Here is a 20,989-nt window from a genome sequence, read left to right as displayed (position 1 = left end):
TTAATCACAACAAAATAACATAAGAATTGAAAGACATATAAATACCATAGAAACGTTTTGCAATAATAGTGGACTACAATTAAACACAGATAAATCTAAAGTCATGGTTTTTCGAAACGGTGGCCCATTGCGTAACTACGAACGCTGGTACTTTAATGGCATCAAAATTAGAAGTGGTATCATACTATAAATATTTGGGACTATATTTCACTCCTAAATTGTGTTGGTCTCTCACGCGAACAACTTTTGCCAAACAAGCTTCTAAAGCAGTGTATTGTATTCTGAGTCAGCAACGATACTGGTACCTTCAGCCCTAAAGACGCTTTTAAATTATTTGACACGATAGTCCGACCGATTTTGTGTTATGGGGTAGAAATTTGGGGCTATCAGTATTCAGCCATTATTAAGAAAGTGCACACAGACTTTTGCAGACGTATTTGTGGTCTAAACCAGAATGTTGCTAACTTTTTCCCGCTCCACGAATGTGGCAGGGCTCCAATTTCAGTACATTATATAACCAAATGTGTAAAATACTGGACTAAACTATTACAAATGCCAAATGAGCGTTATCCAAGACAATGTTATTTAATGCTACGCAGACTAGACGAGGCCGATAGGAAAACATGGGTAACCTGTATTAAGGATGTTTTGTTTGAATATGGGTTTGGATATGCGTGGATTGCTCAAGAAATTGGAAATCATACAAACTTTATGGCATTACTGGTTGATAGAGTCAACGATCGAGCTACGCTAAATATCCTCTCGCAAGAAGAAAACTCACCCAAAGCCAATTATTATAAGCACTTTAAATCACATCTAGATACAGAGAGATATCTGTCAATACATCTGCCATTTAAACTGAAAAGACAATTGGCGAACTTTAGATGCTCTGGTCACAATTTAATGATTGAAAAAGGACGCCACCAAAATATTGACCGACAATTCAGATATTGTCCATTTTGTCTAAATAACCATGCTCATTATGTTGAGGATGAGTATCACATGTTGCTCGCTCGTATGTAAATTATATGATGAACTGAGAACACAATGTTTTATTCAAACTTGGCTTAACTGTGAACCAAACATTGACTATTTTTATTCAATTATGTCATGTGACGATGAATTGGGCATTTTCGCTCTTGCAAACTATATATACAAAGCTTTGGAAACTAGAAATATGTTTATTAAAATTGTTGGATTATCCTTATTTAACTAACTGGAAACCGATAATATGATCTAGATGATGTTAAATGCATAACAAATTTATACAGTGAACAGTATTTAAAGAACACGAATAAGTTGTTCCTTTGCCGTGCTTTAAAACACATTCTTAAATTCAGCATTGTTAATGTTGATAATAATATTATTGTTACTCACTTATTCGTAAATAATTACCGCTTATGTATTGATCACGAATAATATTTTTTGTATATGAATTATATATTGTTGATGCATCATTTATTTTATAAATAATGAACTATTATAAAAAAATGTACAATATTATGTGTATCGTGGGCCGGAGGCCTTTAACTACAATAAAACGTATGTTATGTTATGTTATGTTATGTTATGTTATGTAATACTAAAGCTTGATAAATTTATGAAGCGAATACCGATTTAACATTTATTTTGTTCTATACAACATCAATAAAAGGTGACATTTATGTCATAGACTTTATAACTTTCCCATATGCTTTATTTTATGGTTGCCCTGTGCCCTGCTTGGTTCTTTACTTGTGAAGTAGGCTTGTGTTTCGGGATGCGTCCTGTCAACGTCACCATGTTAATATTTGGTTTGATTATGTTAGGAAACTGCATTCGTTCGCTCATTCATTCATATAAATAATGGACTGTGCAACTGTTTGTTATTTATTGAGATTTAATGTCGTGGAACCAGGTTAAAAATTATAGCACGCGTAAAACGCATCGATGTAAGAGCTGTTGTATTGCACTGTTATAAAACTTTTGGTTTGTTTTTCAATCTATCTAATCAATCTTTTTGTTGATTTTAAAAAAACTAGGAAGCAAGTTCGTTTTGAAGAAACTTATCTCTTAAAGTTTTGTATTTTTCTTTTGAGATGATTTGGATAGTGCTGTGCGGACATGGTTCCGACAGCCAAAGCGAGGTCACGTATGTGCTGTTTTATTTTGGTTAGATATGGTAATGGGACTGGTGCCTTTAATGTCTTACATACTATGTTTATGCACAAAGTTGATGTTTTATCGTTGATCATTTGCTTATCAAAAGTTATTATATCGTTTAATCGGGATATAATTAAATAATGTTAAACAATTATGAGCAACACAGTCTATATATAAATAAGACACATGGTGTCGGATTCTTGGCACACAGCTACATTGACTGAAGCGTACTCGTAATGAAATGTTTGGGTCGTAACGCGACCTCTTTAATTTCAACTACTGCGCAGATCTTAACGGACATTCGGAAAACCTCGCTTGTCTTCTTTTGTAGTTTTGTTATTATAGTGTTTAACTAAAGTAGGACGTTCATTTGTTTAAATTACTGGCTATAATTGCTTTGTTTTGGCTAGGTCCACAAGACAAGTTTTGTTAAACTACTTTTAAAACAAACAAGAATAAACTGGCTTAGCCTTTTTACATCATATGTATTTACAAAACACATATTGAGATATTTAATAAGATACTACACATAATTTCTATCCAATTTCCCCCAAAGTCATGCTTCTTAATTAAGGACAATTTTTGTGCACAATAGATTGAATGAATCGGCTTATTAATGTCGTTGACGAGGATATCAATTTTGAATTTGTATTATATTTTTGTTGAAATATACTGTAGATATGATTAAAACTCTAGAATGCTGAGCTCCAACCGACTTGTGGTAAGAATTAAACTGTTAAAATTCACAAAACAAAATACATTATAGGAAAAGTAATGATGCCAATATTGACTAAGGAAAGGCAATTGCATTTGAATTGACATAACCAGCACCGAGCAGTGAGTGAAGTTTCTTGCTCAAGAAAACAACGGCTCTCACCAGATGGGGTCTGAAAACACACGGACAACGACAGTAATATTACTAGTCTGACGCTTAACCACATGCCTCCTCCTCTTTTGGGTACCTCTACGTGGTGAGGAGGAGTAACATGTGTCCGTTATGGGGGTGCGCTGATGTGCGCCTGTATGACGGACATATGGCCAACACCCAGACTGCCTGTTTGCCGTGGGCAGCGTCCCGTAACCTAGAAAGGAGGGTCCTGGTAGTTGAAGGATACCCAGGGATCTCCAGTACTCCTAACACACTGCTTTGGCCTCTGCTTTAGGGTAGACGGGTGACCAAGTGAGCCCGGCTTTGGTCAATCGGCTGGTCATGCCTTGCCCTTGGATATATATTTCTTAAAAACTTGAAAATTTCATTGAACTTACACGGTCCCGAAATGAATACAATCCAATTCACACAAATTATTTAAAAAAAAAATCTGAGTTTAAATTTTTATTCCTACTTGTGTTTCTAGTATACCTTTAATTCCTACTGAAACTGCTATGATGGGTGCCGTTATGTTAAAACAATATTTCATATATGCATTATAAATACAGTATAACATATCCAAGAAGGCGGTGGCTAATGGGCTAATTGTGTAGGTTGTAAATATTTGCAATTTATGCGAGTATATCTCTCTGGTATCCTTGATGTGCGGAGACTGGATATCCGTCTCCATCGCACATCCCCATGTTGGAGTCCGAGGTGGCTGGGGAACCCGGGAGACGAATTTTAATACCTTTAATCATGGATATACAAACAAAAAAACGAAAATCGCAAGATGATTCAAGTGGCAACATTTCATTTGATGGAAGTTTTCCCCGTTTTCTTATAATCAAATCAAACGGATCCAAATCACTTACTGAACTTAGCCCCTTCATTATAGAAAAACAACTTTCGGCTTTAATTGGAACACCTAAATCTGTCAAGAAACTCCGCAATGGAGGACTCTTGATAGAGGTAGAGCGGAAACAACAATCGGACATTATTCTGAAATGTACCAGCTTTTTTAACATTGACATAACTGCCACACCACACCAGTCTCTAAACTCCAGCAAGGGCGTCATCAGATGTTCTGACCTTGCTGGAATGCTAGAAGCAGATATTGCTGAAGAGTTAAAATCACAGCAGGTGTCAAATGTCAAGCGCATTCAGTCTACAAGAGATGGTAAACGACTGCCAACGAATAGCCTTATTCTAACATTCTCCACACCCATTCTCCCATCATCGATTCGAGTAGGTTACCTCAACGTTCGCGTTGCGGTTTACATTCCAAATCAAATGCAATGTTACAAATGATTCAAATTTGGTCACCAGGAATCAAATTGCCTAAGGCAGACTATTTGCCACAGATGCAGCTCAAACCATGACAAAAATGAGACTTATAACGTTTCTGTTAAATGTGCAAACTATGGAGGAGAGGATTACGCCACCTCCCGGTCATGCCCCTTGTGGTTAAAGGAGAAAGAAATTCTTCGTCAGAAGTATACGCAAATATTTCCATTCAAGATGCACGAAAGCTTGTTGATTCACAAGGACCAAAACAACTGTCGTATTCAGCTGCAGTTACAAAGTCTGTTAAGATGGTTGACTCTGCAGTACAGGTCAACTTATGTCAATGCCCCCCAATTAAGTTACCATTACCTACAAAGCATACAGCTTCACAAAGTAAGCAGTCTACCTCTGTGCAGACTCAGTCACCATTAAAGTCTTCTCCAAAGAAGCAAACCGCAAACATTCAAATAGCATCTTCTGAGAAAGTTATTCAAAAACAATCGCCTAAAGAGCGAATTGTCATCACAGATCGGTTGAAAAAAGCAATGCGGAACCCGATCAACACAGAAAATCGGTTCGATCCACTTCACGACACCCAATTGATGGAGGATGAGGATCTTTACCTCTCCCCTCCTCCAACTCCGAATAGCAGAAGTCCAATAAAGTTTCCTAAATGATATAAATATTCTTTAAAATGGATAATAGAAGTCATTCTATCCTACAATGGAATTGCCGAGGTCTTAAGTCAAATTATAATGATCTACTTTTACTATTATCAAATTTCTCTCCAAATGTATTATGTCTTCAGGAGACTATGTTATCTCCTAAAGATAATATCTCTATAAAAGATTATACACTTTATAATTATATATGCACTAGTAACGCCAGAACATCAGGTGGTACAAGCATTGCTATCGCAAATTGCATTCCTCAAAAAGAATTAAAACTAAACACAAGATTACAAGCTTTAGCTGTGCAGGTGACCTTACATCGACCACTAACAATTTGTTCTTTGTACCTTCCTCCAAATTTAACGGTAACAAGTGATGAACTTGAAAGTATTGTTCGGCAATTACCATCGCCTTTCCTTTTGTTAGGCGACTTTAATGCTCACAATCCTATGTGGGGCAGTACATCTACAAATAATAAGGGTAACATAACTGAAAAATTGATAGATAACTTTCAGCTTTGTTTATTAAACAATCGGTCACCTACATATTTACATCCAGCTACAGGTACGTTTTCTTGCATCGACCTCTCGATTGTCCACTCTGCTATATACTTGGACTTCGATTGGAAAGTTTTAGATGACCAGTACGGCAGTGATCATTATCCATTGTTACTTACATCAAATGACTCTATACCAGATGAAGGACGTAAAATTTTTAAATTTAAGAAAGCAGATTGGGAAACATTTACTAGGCTCTGTTCTATTGATCTAACAAAAAATGAATTTGATTTCACCTCTGATGATATAGCTGAAACTTTCTCTTCAGCATTACATACGATTGCTTGCAAAGTTATTCCATTACAAAAAAATAATAAAAGTAACAAAATCAAAAAACCATGGTTTAACGATGAATGTAAAAAAGCCGTTCGTATACGTAAAGCTTCACTCAAAAAGTTTGAACATAGCCCTACAACAGAAAACCTTGAAAATTATAGAATATTTAGAGCCAAAGCTAGAAGATCAGTGCGTCAATCTAAACGCCAATCATGGCAATCTTATGTTTCAAATATTAACTCAAATACTCCTATTAGGAAAGTCTGGGATGCAGTACGAAAAATAAGTGGTAAGTATAAAAAGAGTCCAACTGTTCATTTAAAAACTGGTGATGGCCAATATGCCAAAACAAAAACAGATATTGCAGAAACTTTGGCTAAAACGTTTGAAAAGAACTCTTCTTCAAGCAATTATACAAATACATTTCAACAACATAAATGTAAAGCTGAGAAAGAGTATATTAAGTTTACTTCAACAAACGACGAAGACTATAATTCCCTTTTCTCTATTGGTGACTTAATTTATTCAATAAAAACTGCAAAAGATAGTGCTGCAGGCCCGGACGAAATTTACTACCAGTTTCTTAAACATTTACCACCCCAATCCTTGGACTTGCTTCTTGAATTTTTTAACAAAATTTGGGTATCTGGTGAATTTCCCAACACTTGGAAGAATGCGTTGATTATTCCTATCCCTAAACCTGGAAAAGATTCAACTGACCCTACAAATTATCGTCCAATTTCACTTACAAGTTGCCTCTGCAAAACATTCGAGAGAATGATAAATAATCGGTTAGTTTGGTATCTAGAAAATCATGGAATTATCACTAATTTTCAGTCAGGTTTTCGTAAACAGCGAAGTACAAACGATCATCTTGTACGACTTGAGACTTTTATTAGAGAAGCCTTTGTAAATAAACAACACCTGGTATCAATTTTCTTTGATCTTGAGAAGGCTTATGACACTACTTGGAAATATGGTATCCTAAAAGATCTGAAGGATGCTGGACTTAATGGCAGACTTCCTCTTTTCATTTCTGGATTTTTAAACGATAGGCACTTTAAAGTAAGACTTGGTTCAACTTTTTCTCAAGACCACCAACAAGAACAAGGTGTTCCTCAAGGAAGCATACTTTCTGTTACACTTTTTGGCCTTAAAATAAACAATATTGCTAGCGCTCTTACACCAGGCATAGATTGTTCTCTATATGTATACGATTTTCTTATCTGCTATCGATCAAAAAGTATGAGAACAATTGAACGGCAACTTCAACAAAATTTAGATAAAATTCAGAAGTGGGCAATAGAAAATGGGTTTAAATTTTCAAAGTCAAAAACTCAATGTGTTCATTTCTGCCGATTGCGAAAACAACATAATGACCCTGAACTTTACATATCTGGTTCTAAAATTCCAGTAGTTGATGAAGCTAAGTTTCTAGGAATTATATTTGATAAAAAACTTTCTTTTATACCGCATATTAAACATTTGAAAACTAAATGCCTAAAAGCTTTAAATTTACTTAAGGTTTTATCAAGTACAAATTGGGGATCAAATTCTTCCACATTACTGAAACTATACAGAAGTCTTATCCGATCAAAATTAGACTATGGTTCTGTAGTATATGGGTCTGCAAGAAAATCATATCTTCAAATGCTAGATACCATACATCACCAGGGTTTACGTTTAGCTTTAGGTGCTTTTCGCACTTCACCTGTAGAAAGTCTATATGCGGAAGCTGGGGAACCATCGCTTTATCTTCGTCGTAAAAAGCTATCACTTCAATATGCAACTAGAATTTCATCTAATAGGAAAAATCCAGCTAAAAATATTATTTTCAAACCAAGTTATACTGAAAAATTTGTTAACAAACCAAAGGAAATTAAACCATTAGGCCTTCGTTTAAAAGATGATTTAGATAAACTTAAAATTAATCCAGACAGTATCCTTCAAAATGACGATGAGGATGTTCCACCTTGGACTTATAATTCCCCGGAAATAAATATTAACCTTTCAAATATAAAAAAGGCATCAAATTCACCTGAATATTTCAAAGAGAAGTTTCTAGCAATTAAGGAAGAACATGAAGATTTTATACATATTTATACGGACGGTTCAAAAGAAGGTTGCAAAGAAGGTGCGGCTGTGTTTGAAAATAATTTTACATCTAGTATGAGGTTACCAGATAATGCATCAATTTTTACTGCTGAAGCAAAAGCTATTGATTTAGCATTGTCATACATAGCACAGCATACCCACGATAAATTTGTGATATTTTCTGACTCGCTTTCTGTTTTAATATCCATTAAAAATAAAAAATCTGACAATATCATGGTAAAGAAACTTCTTTTACGATTTCATGATATACTAAAATCAAAATATGTTAAATTATATTGGATGCCAAGCCATGTAGGAATACGAGGAAATGAAAAAGTAGATGCTTTAGCTAAACAATCATTAAATTTTCGAAACACTGACTTATTGTTACCTGCTTGTGATTTTAGACCAGCTATAAATAAACTCGTATCATCTGAATGGAAAGCAAATTGGGACAATGCCGTTTTAATAAACTTCACGATATAAACCCATCTCTTGATATGTCACCATCTCTATCTCTGTCAAACCGCCGTGATCAAACAGTTCTTCTTCGATGCCGAATTGGACACACTAAAATTACCCACTCTTATCTCCTCACAAATGACAATGCCCCTTTCTGTGTAGGTTGTAATGAAAATTTTACTGTCAAGCATTTTCTTCTTGAATGTCATGATTTTTCACAGGCCCGTAATAGATTTTATTCTGTAAATTCACTCAAAGAACTTTTTAATACAATTCCATCAAAGAACATAATTGATTATTTAAAAGAGATAAATTTGTATTCTAGGATCTAATTTGCTCATTTCTATTGTCATTTACAATGTTTTGCATAATATTTTAAGCCTATTATAGCATTCGGCACGATATGGCCAGTTATGTGTTGACGTGCCGTAAAAATCCAAACAAACAAACCACATGCCTACATTATACCAATTTCATTACCCTCCTCATTGACTTGACTACAGAGATAGTTTTTTAAGTTTTTCACACAAAAGAGTACAGGTAGTTTTATGTTAGTCCAATGTTATTTACAGATAAATAACGTTTTTATAATAGTGCCTAGTGGGCTCGTCGACAGGACTGAGATAATATTTATGGTATGCCATTTCTACATTCTCAATTGTGTTCAGTCCAACTCGCGATCGGAAGTATTGTCGTTATGAAATGCCCTAGAGTATAGTTTATCGGAAGTTTTACGATTTACTTTATTTGTATGCTTATTGTATGCTTATTTTATTCTCTTATTCATCAATATTATATTTCGTGAAAAGCTATGTGCGCAATTATTTTCAATGATTATTGTGATTTTATCATTTCTTGGGAAATAATGACCCTTCGCTGTTTAAATAAGTACATACGTAATAAACAAGACCACATATATTTGTTAAGGGATTAAGCTATCATTGCTTCTTATAATCAGATTTTGTTAAAATTCCTGTCTTTTGATATTTAAGTATAAATGCTGCACATGATCCACTTGTTAACTGAACTTATAGAAAGGGCACCGAAGGCCCTCCTGTATGAGCACAGGTGTATAATCTTATAAGGTTTTTGTCCAGCAGACATTGTCAAATAAAAATTGATTATAAGAGATGAAATATAATATAATACATGTATTTCTTGAGAGTAAATCAGGTATATATATTAATAGTATAGTATATACGTTAATATACGTACCTGAGTAAATCAAGTAAACTGTCAATCAGTGACACTAGTAGCTCGTACTCTTTAACAATTTAATAACAACCCAAAAAGACATCTGATAACTATCAGTTTAGATAATTAGCGATTGAAGATAATTTATATCGTGTTGACGTCATCAATCTGTTCTTAAATATAGTTCAATACATGTACGTATGAAATAGTTTAAATGGAATATTGAAGGTCGGCGATCACAAACTATATATTATTGTTTGATAATAGTTTGAGAGCTATTATTTCACTGATACTTAATTCCGTCTTTTCCAAACTCAGTAATTGACTAGGTTGTCTCCCATGTGGGTAGGTGTAGTTTACTTCCGGTTTAAGTTTTTACAGCGGTAAAATTAAAAGTGCTGTCATATATTGTGTTAAAAACATACAATGAGTTTGTCATCGTGTTTTACTTCCAAGGAAACAACATTTGAAGATATTCTAAACCTGAAAAAGGATGAAATTGTTTCTTATTTACGTAGTCATCAACAAAAAGTCAGTGGAAACAAACATGACATAGCCGTGCGTGCGCATAACTTTCATATGTCGACTTTTTCAAACAGAGATTGTAACAACAATTTTGATTAAAATGTGTATTGTGTTGTTAGACACTGGAAATATTCCAATTTTTGAAGATCTCAAGTGTGGTTGGTCAAGTGATAGTGCATTATTCGCAAAAGTAACTATTGTTGACATTGAAAATTATCTCATTAACAGCAGTCACAGGTCTTCAGATGCATTAAAAATGGAATGTTACAGGCAATATATTCGGGGCTTGAATTTCTACAAGGAAAAGTACATTCATAAAGTCATGATAAACAACATTTCTGAGACATGTAGACATTGCTATATTAAATCTAAATGTTTGCCATCAATGAAACAAGGTGTATATTTACAATGGATTTTGACTACTAAGGACACTCCATTCAACATTCTACAGGCCAACTGCTCTTGTCCAGCAGGGTATGTCTCATTTTTATATATAGTTACCACTGTTTCCTGTATTCTCTGAAAAAACAGGGGGGGGGGCATTAATTGCCAATTGACTCTTTTGACACAAAAAAAAAACACCGACCCTATTGAAGAACTGATATATGAAATGAGCCGTGTCACGACAAAACCAACATAGTGCGTTTGCGACTAGCATGGATCCAGACCAGTCTGCGCATCTGCGCAGTCTGATCAGGGTCCATGCTGTTCGCTTACCAATTCTATTACAAGTGAAGGAACTGACAGCGAACAGCATGGATCCTGATCAGCCTGCGCGGTTGCGCAGGCTGGTCTTAATCGATGCTGGTCGCAAACCCACTATGTTGGTTTTGTTGTGACGCGGCTCAAATATATATGATAAAAATTACAATATACATGTATATTATATATAATTGAAAATTATTATGCAATGATTAAATTTTAAGCCAGGTTTTTTATCCAGTTACTTTGGGAAAAGGACCCTGGTTAGAATTGGGAAAAACAAGCTATTTCACTGAAATTGGGAATTTTTCATTTCAAATGAAATATATACTAGATAAAGCTATTTGTCATGTAAATATTCAATAATATGTGTTTCCTTGAAAACAAACTACTTATTTATTCATTTCAGTATTTTAGATATATAGTTTCCTTGGATACCTAGTTACTAAATTCAGCAACTCACATCATGGGGAGCCGGCACAGTGTCTGGATAGCATATAAAATGCTTATTTGAACCTGTGAACACACTAAAAAAAAATTCACCATCAAATATTATTATATATATATATATATTTGATGGTGAATTTTTTTTTGTGAGTTCACAGGTTCAAATAAGCTTTTATATGCTATCCAGACGCTGTGCCGGCTCCCTATGACTCACATACTTTCAACACTTTTTTATTTTAGAGTAGTGTTTTATAATATTCATATTAACCGTAGCACTATGTCCCCGAATAGCTCAGTTTCCACAAAATATAATCTCTAAACCGCGGTTCAATTGGGAATTTTTTTTGGCAATTTGGAAAAAACTATGCTTAATTGCATTGGGAATGAGTCTGATTTTTGGCCCTACTGTACAGAAAGGCTGAAAAAAACCCTGTTAGCACATAATAAATAACGTGGAATTAATAAAATAAGTTTTTCAATAGTTTTACACTTCCACTATATTTTTAGATCAATAGCTCTGTTTAACTTAATAAATTGATTTCAAATAATGTATACATTTCAGGCTGGGAGAAGGATGTAGCCACATTGCCGGACTTCTGTTTGCCTTAGAGGCAAATCATACTGCCAGTAGTGAGGACCCTGATTCAGAAGTTGCATGTACATCCAAACCATGTGTGTGGAATCAACCTAGCAAACGTAAACATAGTCCAAAAAAAATTGAAAACATTACATTCAAAAGAATTAAATTACGAGATGAGGAAAAACCACTTCCAGTAAAACAACAAATTGTATTGCCCGATGAGCACGACTTAAGTAAATTTAGGGATAAGTTATGCTCCAGGTTAGGTAACCATACAAATGCTGCCATATTTAGTTTATTGCCATCTATTGACAATACCATACCAACCGAGAGTGACTTAAATGTATCTCTAGAAGAGACAGTTGAAACATCATTATTCATATCTCATCAAAGTGACAAATACATAAACATTATGCAAACTGTAAAAGAAAGAAATATGTCACAGGAAGAAGCTTTATCTTTTCTAGAAGATTGTGATCAGGATGTCATATATGAAATTGAAGAACGAACAAGAGGACAGAGCGACAATGATTTATGGTTGACATCAAGGAAGGCTCGAATAACAGCATCTGTATTTCATGACATCAGTACACGAAAATCCAATACACCACCTGAAAAACTGGTTGAAAGAATTCTTGGAAACTCTGGTAACAATAAATATAATGAATTTGTGCCATCTTTAAAATGGGGAAAGAAAATGGAAAATGTTGCCAAGAAGCATTACATTGCAATAAATAAACTTAAATTTAAAAGAAAAATTCAAATCCAAGAAAAAGGATTGATACTTCATAAGGATTATTCATATTTAGGAGCAAGTCCTGATGGTATTGTTGTTCACAACAGTACAAAGCATCTTATTGAGGTTAAATGCCCTTACAAGTGGAGGACAAAATCTGTAACTGAAGCCTGTAGAGATTCTGACTTCTTTTGTTTTGTTGATGAAAATAATGACATTCAATTAAAACATTCAAGCAGATACTATACCCAAATACAAGGTCAAATGGGAATCTGCTGTGTAAAATCTTGTGACTTGGTTGTTTATACAACAAAACAAACAAAAATCATTCCTGTGTCCTTTGATGAAGTGTTTTGGGAGAATCTTCTTAAGAAATTAATTGCATTTTATAAACAGTTTGTACTCCATAAACTTTCAAATTAAAGGCATGTTTATGACAGATAGACTAAGATGTTATTGGGAATCAGTGTATGGGTTTCAAATTTGTAGAATAAAAACATCCAATTTAAACATGAATTCTTATTTCAGTATTGCATACTTAATAAGGAATTTTAATGACAATGTTAAATAGAAGTTGGCAGTTAACTGGTTGAAATTATATAAATATGTATTAAACACTGTTAAAAATGTTGTGTTGTACAATTAATATATAACACAAACATATTCAAGATAATTATGACATTGTTTAATGATAAATGATCTTAAGTTTCGTTAACATATTTAAACACTAAAGTAATATATATTTGGCAATATGTTTACAGCAAACTTGAGCCGCATCATGACAAAACCAACATAGTGCGTTTGGGACCAGCATGGATCCAGACCAGCCTGTGCATCCGTGCAGTCTGATCAGGATCCATCCTGTTCGCTTACCAACTCTATTACAAGTAGAGAAACTGATAGCGAACAGCATGAATCCTGATCTGGATTCATGCTGGTCGCAAACCCATTATGTTGGTTTTGTCGTGACACGGCTCATTTGTTTTGTGGGTCTCTTAACATGTCTCAAAAATAAAATGCATTGTTTATTTTTACACATGGGCAATTTAATACTCTGTATCATAATTTATCATGTTAATGTTAAAGAACATTCAGTATTAAATGAAATGCATTGAAAAGTCTAACAAAGACATATTGGAAGAATTTTTTATTTCTTCATATTGAAATTCAATGACATTTTGAGTAAATGGCAACAGATTGTAAAAACAAAAGTGTACATTTGCACTGTTATCAAAGCATGACAAAATATAATAAGGACATATTGTTAAAAACAATTTCTAATATTGATATACATTTTCACAAAGTTGTACAACATTTTCATATTATTTTTCTGAACTTTTAGTCATTTGATGATATTATTAAATATAATGTGTAACAATTGTTTTTATATATTTGTAGAAAATCAGTATTACTTGAATCTTTAACATGTAAAATGTCATGTACATGCACTAAGTACATTGTTCAAAAATATGCTGAATGTAACCACAAGTACACTCTGTAGTGATAAATAAATTAAATTAAAACAGTTCTTTGTAGTTTTTCAATTCCTTACAACATTTGAACAAGAAAAAATTTTATGATGAAACAAATGAGTTATAAACTTTGTATGTAGAAAGGCTCATAGAATATTTTTCAGTGAATGAAATTTAAATTTAAGATAAGAAAAAGTGGTCGTATTGCTTACATTAATTCCTCAAAAAGGTACAATTTGTTAAGAAATCTTACTGCTCTAGAAAAAAAGATGAGAAAAAAATTATGATGGAGACAAAAATCTATAAAAGCTGAGATCATTTTGAAAATCAAAGTTAAATATATTTTCAAGAAAGTACATGTATTTCTCTTGCTCACAACTCATTTTACTTATGGTCAATCACATTACATATTGTTTATAACTTAAAACATTTTTTTTTGCAATAATCTCATAAGTCACCTAGTAGTGAGCTTGTTCACAATAAAAAATGGACATTAAATTTGGATCCCATTAAAGTAGAAATTTCCATAAAATATGAAAGTCAGAATAACAGTTATACATGTAGTGTTGTCCACATCTCCTCAAAAAACTAAATAATATCCATGTATCAATAAAGTTTCAAGTTTATATCTCTTACTCTGCAGGCATACTCCAGACAAAATAATGTACATGTATAAATAAAACATGTATAAGAGCTATGGAATTTTACATCTGAAGAGTTTTTTACCTACATACTGCAAAAAGTATTCTTGCATATCAGACTGGCATTTCCATTAGTTTTAAAATGTGAATTTTAAACATATGACTGCATGGAAAAATATTGACAGGATAAATACAATGGTAGTTAGAGTGATCACTTTGTTTCCAGATTTCACAGATGAAGACAATTTATCTGGCTCAGCTTCGGTTGTTATCTGGTTTGCCTTCTGCTCACCAGATAAATTCCTACGCCTTGCCTCAAACTTGCTCCATCCACAGCACTAACCTATTATTCTCTATATTATTGCAGACAAAGCTGCAACTATAAGTTTGCCATTCAGGGATCACATTAAAGCAATTTAATTTACTTCACTAATGGTGGCATTAAATTAGTTAAAGCGCTGCAAACAAAAAAGATTTCATTTGAGACCTTGTTGATAGCAAGTGGCAACACGCCCTGAAGAATTCTAAAATTTTTAATTTGCTCCATCTTCCTCTCAACATGAATTCTTGCAGATGCAATGCGCCTTGTCAAATCAACCTCTTCCTTTGAAAATTGAGATTTTGTTTTAAAGGGTGGACAATACAACTTGACACCAAGTTTTTTAAGATCTGATTTTAAATGAATGAACCCTTTATCTACCATTACAGCATCTCCCTTCTCCAACATCTGTAGCAAACTGCTTTCTCTTGTGATCTGTACATCAGAGGCAGAGCCTCCCCAAAGTTTAGACACAAAGACAGTAGCTCCAGTCATGCTGACTCCAACTAACACTTTGAATGTATTATGAGATTTATAATTTGAATAAGTAACTGATTTATTTTCCAATGAAGATGGTGTTTGAATAAAAATTTCAGTACAATCAAGAATTATCCTAGTGTCTCTAAAGTGTGTAAAACAAGATGGAATTGATTTCTGCAATACTTCTAATTTGGGCAAATACACTAATGATTGAAGATACTTGTACATAAAAACTATCCAAGAATTGAATATTTTTGAAACAGAACTACCAGATATTTTAAATCTATATTCTAGGTCTTTCACAAGTAAGCCAAGTCTAAGTCTCATCATCACTAAAAGAAATTCATCAACAGACCTCAACTTCCGTTTTTTTCCAGTGTCATTTTTAAAGGTGTTTGGTTTTGCTGAACATAACTTATCTGCACCAAATTCAATGAGGGTTAAAAATAGAGAGTTAAAAATGAGAAATGATGGTAAACCCGTGTAAAACATTATTTTTTCATCACTGTCTTGTATATCTTCAATTGTAATATCTGGTCTTTTTGTGTGTGTTGATACATCATTTTTTTCTTGACAGGCTTGCACTAATTTAGAGTGAGACACAACATCCACATTCTCGTCACTTGTGCAGATTCCACTTGCATAGCTAGGGGAAAAATCAGTAAATAACAAGAAAAGCATTGACGCAAAGCATCAAAGGGCGTCCAAGCAAGAAATGCATCAGGTGCAGATGAACTAGTAGATATATGTTGATAAACTGTTCATTGGTTTTTACCAGAATTGTATATCACTTATGAACGAAGGAACGAAAGACATTGTTCATTATTTATAAATTTGATTGGCATGCTAGAAATTAGAATATTACTTGTTATTTCTTTATGATCGTGATTATTAATAGCAACGGATATACATGTATACAATCATTTATAATCCATTTGAGTAACGCATGATCAACACCACACTTGTGTAATTGTCCCTTATTATGTTATTGCTACTAGCGAAGACCCTCTCTTAAGGTATCTGTTCACACTTAGTAACAATAAGACACTTGTTATATTACCATGTTGATCATGTTGAGCATAAATGTTTATTATACACTAATTGTAATATCTTTTTTAATAAAAAAAATACAGATTTTATGAAAATTGTTATTTGCTTTTCTTTTTTGTGTTTTATGCACTATTTTAATACTGAATTTTTTCGTTTACTATTATTTTAAGAATTCAATTGTCATAATGACCGACGATTATAAGTCAAAACTTAACTGCAAAAAGTCAGTAAATTATGGTTAATCTTTCAATATATAATATTGTTTATTCTTAAACCATATACATGTACATTTGCATTTTTCTTTATCATTTCTTAAATTATCAATCAATTGAATTATTCATAAAATCTGATTTGTAACTTTGAACAATTCTTCGGCATCTTTACTAAACACGAATAACAAATTAAATAAAATGTTTCAAAGTTGATAGTGTCATATTAATGCCATAAAAATGTACATTTTTTCTCAATTATTGTACATATTTATTGTTTTTATCTCATATAGATAAAATAAAACATGCGATGTGTGTTACCTTTTTCTCAATTATTGTACATATTTTTTGTTTTTATCTCATATAGATAAAATGAAACATGCTATTGTTGTTGTTGTTTGTTTTTTTTCGAATTGTATGTTTATGTATAATAATAATCAATAAATTTGAGAGTTGATCTATGTTTATTAGTTATTGTAACCAAACTAAGTGACAAACATTCGTTTTGGAAAAAAAGCTTATTTATCTGTAAAATATTTGTTCTGTTCTGTAACGATATCAAACATCTACTCCAAAACCGGGAGAGACCGGACAATAAACGTGTGGTACTATTCGCCGGTCGCCAAAATAGACCAGGAGAGACCGGGATTTACCGACAGGAGTACATCCATCTATAAATAGATTTTCGGAATATTTAGGTCATCAACTCATCATTCTATTTACAGCTTTCGGAATAACATACCATAATAATCCACTGTGTACTACAAAATGATAAATAGAAATACCCTGAAGAGCGCGATTTATTGACGGAAAAGGTTAATTAGATTCTAATTTGAAAATGTTTGCATTGCGAAATTCTCCAGTTCGCTATTCATTGTACAAATCGCGATTAATTAATAATCAAGCACCCTCATACCGATCGGAATGATCGGCTTTTATTATGAACAACTATAAAAGGCTCGAGAAGTTGTTTTCGCCCTTTCACAAAATCTGATTTCATTACATAAAAGGCGCCGCGCTTCGGCGCGGACGCCAATAAGATAGATTTTAGGTAAAAAAAACACTGTTCAGTGTTTTGTTTATTGATAATTTACAAAAAAATATTATAAAGACAAACTATGAGCAAATAAATACATGTATATTGAAAGGTTTCTTTTTGATGCTACTAAATTGATAAAAATCCATGTTAAGACCTTTTATGTATTAAACCATAGTTTAATGTTTTAAAACTTGATGGCCAGGCACTAATTAGCTCTTATGTTATGAAAAATTAAAATTGTTCTTTAACCACATTAAGTTAGTTCAAATGAAATGTTATTGAATATTTAAAATGTACATTTTATTCTTCTCAGAAAGTTTAAAGCTACATGCCCCCAAATGAGTGAAAAATATTTTGAAAAATCAAATTTAAGAAAAATATGTTCAAAATATAAGGAACGTATCTCTTTTGTCAAAACAATACTAAGTTTGTAGAAGCCATTGTTTACCTTAAAGTTTTATTAATATCACAAAATTTCTACAGAGTGACTAACGCAGTAGAATCTAAATTAACGTAATTTGACACTTTAAAGGCAATTTCTCAGGAAAGAAAGCATTATTATCTGGCCTATATCATTTATTTCTATTATTGATAATACATGTATTTCTAATGATTAAAAATGTTTTGTTTTTTTAAATTTTCATGAAATTTGATATCAATCTGGAGCCATGCTGCTTTAAAAAGAGAGATAATGGAAAGCAGGACATTGTTGTATTTTGTAAAGGAATAAAAATATAGTAAGTTAATAGTTAATAAATCAATTACCCATGGAACATCAAGGGATTTTCTAAAGTTGATGGCTTCTCCTCCTGATCCTGAACTTTCTTCATCTGAAAAAAAATATAGAATAATATAGGCATGAAATTTAAAACAACAGTTACAAATGTTATAAAATAGAATTTTTCCTATTAAACATACCTTCTTTATGAATATAAAGTGTATACTTTCATCACAATCAAGTTAAAATATATACATGTATTTATAAATGTAGCAGGGTAGAGTATAAGGACGCTAGTGTCCTCCTTAGGTGTGAGAGGACCATAGATCGAATCCGGGTCAGGTCTGAAATAATTTTAGTTTTAAACATTTGGCGCGACCGGTTTGACCAAACTGTTATGGGTAAGAGTTAGAGGAAGGCCTAACCCTGAAAGAATGATATCTCCCTAATAAAAATGGCAATCTCCTGGATTAGACCCCTATGTTATGTATGTATATTTCAGAAGTATAACTTGTATAAAATAGAAAACAGAATGAATCTTATTATGTATAAAAATATCTTGAGTCACTTTGATATGACCAATTAACTGCACTAGGCTAGACTATGATTTGTAATATACTAAATACCTAACCTGTGGGCTAGACTGTGATTAATAATAATTCAAAAAAGTTAATGTGGCATGTTGATATCTAGTAAACATTATTGTGTTCATAAATAAATAATAAACTGTGTTAATAAATAAATAAATATTAAACTGTTAAATGCAGTTATTTCTTACATGTCTACGGATTCTTTCTTTTTTTCCCGAGGCTGAGAGAGGTTTTTGAGCCAAGTTCACTGTAGGCACTTTGTTCCTTGTAAAGTTACATGTACCAATAAGCCATCCTCGAAATGGTCTGAGCACACCCTTGTGTACGCCGTTGGTTTCCAATTCTTTCTACTAATTGCCCTAATCCATGATCTTCTTGTACAAATATTTGAAGGAAGTTTGTGTAATGTTACTGATTTCCCATATTTTCCAGTTTTTCCTTTGAAATTGTGGCACTAGGCAAACAACAATAATATTTACCCATGGTGTGAATTCTAATTTGACAACCGGAAGTAAACAGATACCTACCCGAATGGGAGGTAACTCGTATTTGACTTAGTTTTTTAGAATCAACCCGCTTTTTAAATAGGATGACTTTTCCCTTTTCAATGTTTTCAAGTTTCCAATAACAACATCAGGTTCTATCCCATTTTTACTTTTATAGCTTTCGCAGCAGTACATTTTGCTATCATCTGATATAGTATAAAATGTGAAAAAAGATATTGTATAAATGGATTGTCTATTATTTCTACATTACTTTCTCCTAACACAGTAATGCTTGTCTGTATTAAAGAGGGCAATTGCTTTCGGTTTTATTGAAAAAAATAAGAGAGTGTATATCATGCTGTCAGACACCGAGGGGGTGGTTGGGGGGGGGGGGAAATGGTACTACTTTATATTTGTAGGGTTATTCTTGTGTAATGATTTCTATGCTGATAGATAGTATTAGATATATTTCATACAATTTTATAAGATTTAGAGAGACAGAGAGACAGACAGACAAAGATGCATTGGAAATAGTTTTAAAAGAAATTTATATTAATTTCAATTTATAAGTGCACATGAATAAAACATGCGGTTTGTATCTTAATGATTACGTTTCTCTAATTACGTGTATCATTTTTTTAATCACAGCAATTGATAATTCAATTTATATAACAAATAAGTTATGTAATAGGATTTGATTGCCATAAAGATAATCTGATTTGTTATTTTTGTTGTTTTTGTTGTTGTTGTTTTTTTTTAATTATTATTATAATTAGAATGGGGTATATCTGGAAAGTAAGTCAATAAAAAAGCTAAGTTTGAATCAGTGATACTAAGTCACTATGCAGCTGGTACCTTTAAAATGAATATATATATATATATATATATATATATATATATATATATATATATATATATATATATATATATATATATATTATATATATATATATATATATATATATATATATGTGTGTGTGTGTGTAGCTGATTAGTAAGCATTTTAGAAAATACAATATTATTTAATTATTTATTTTGTTTGTAATTTTGTTCATATTTTAAAATTTAAAGAGCCTTTGAAGAGGGAATCTCTGACAAGTTTAATACTGTAAAATCACAAACATTTAATTATGAAAAATTATGTTTAAAACGTAATACGAACCCTTGGCAAACAAATAATCATGCACTGCACAATGTTGAGAGGGTTTGTTTTTTTTTAATTGTTTGAGGAAATAATTGTCCACCTTTTTATTATGTCTAATATCGAGCTTTTTAAGGAATTCATGATCACCTAAGTTAAATACACTTGAGCGATCCGTTGCATAAGCACTACTGTCATGGACATCTGTTTTTGTTGTTAAAGATAGGTATGTAAAGCTGAGAATAAATAATTAAGCAAAGCGGTTCAATATCAAAATATGTAAAATTTTGATTTCGTAAGATTT

The 20,989-nt window shown here is 32.5% G+C and overlaps 2 protein-coding genes across 2 annotated transcripts; one reads left to right on the top strand and one right to left on the bottom strand.

Annotated features, from left to right (window-relative positions):
* The first annotated feature begins 552 nt into the window (after positions 1 to 552).
* Positions 553 to 14,069, top strand: LOC132731431 (uncharacterized). The gene is made up of 3 exons (XM_060717612.1): positions 553 to 1,015; positions 10,151 to 10,550; positions 11,788 to 14,069. The coding sequence occupies exons 1-3, from the start codon at positions 553 to 555 to the stop codon at positions 12,962 to 12,964; spliced, it is 2,040 nt and encodes a 679-aa protein (XP_060573595.1). The 3' UTR covers positions 12,965 to 14,069.
* LOC132731432 (uncharacterized) lies at positions 13,879 to 19,533 on the bottom strand. The gene is made up of 3 exons (XM_060717613.1): positions 19,248 to 19,533; positions 18,517 to 18,581; positions 13,879 to 16,099 (listed from the first exon to the last, which is right to left on the bottom strand). Exons 2-3 carry the CDS (start codon positions 18,579 to 18,581, stop codon positions 15,076 to 15,078), a joined length of 1,089 nt encoding a protein of 362 aa, XP_060573596.1. The 5' UTR covers positions 19,248 to 19,533; the 3' UTR covers positions 13,879 to 15,075.
* Between the last annotated feature and the right edge of the window lie 1,456 nt (positions 19,534 to 20,989).

Source organism: Ruditapes philippinarum, unplaced genomic scaffold (genome assembly GCF_026571515.1).
Source record: "Ruditapes philippinarum isolate M1 unplaced genomic scaffold, ASM2657151v2 ctg1586_1_1_1_1, whole genome shotgun sequence".
NCBI classification, from domain to species: Eukaryota; Metazoa; Mollusca; class Bivalvia; order Venerida; family Veneridae; genus Ruditapes; species Ruditapes philippinarum.
Note: the sequence above shows the minus strand (reverse complement) of the source record. Positions and strands in the feature narration are given on the sequence as shown.

What these genes read in the sequence shown, in the direction of transcription:
- LOC132731432 (XM_060717613.1), bottom strand. Translation starts at nt 18,581, where the DNA reads ATGAAGAAAGTTCAGGATCAGGAGGAGAAGCCATCAACTTTAGAAAAT. An exon ending in AATCCCTTGATGTTCCATGG is followed by an intron (nt 16,100 to 18,516) that starts GTAATTGATTTA and finishes TTTTTCCCCTAG; the next exon opens with CTATGCAAGTGGAATCTGCA.
- LOC132731431 (XM_060717612.1), top strand. Translation starts at nt 553, where the DNA reads ATGCCAAATGAGCGTTATCCAAGACAATGTTATTTAATGCTACGCAGA. An exon ending in GTATCACATGTTGCTCGCTC is followed by an intron (nt 1,016 to 10,150) that starts GTATGTAAATTA and finishes TTTTTCAAACAG; the next exon opens with AGATTGTAACAACAATTTTG. An exon ending in AACTGCTCTTGTCCAGCAGG is followed by an intron (nt 10,551 to 11,787) that starts GTATGTCTCATT and finishes TATACATTTCAG; the next exon opens with GCTGGGAGAAGGATGTAGCC.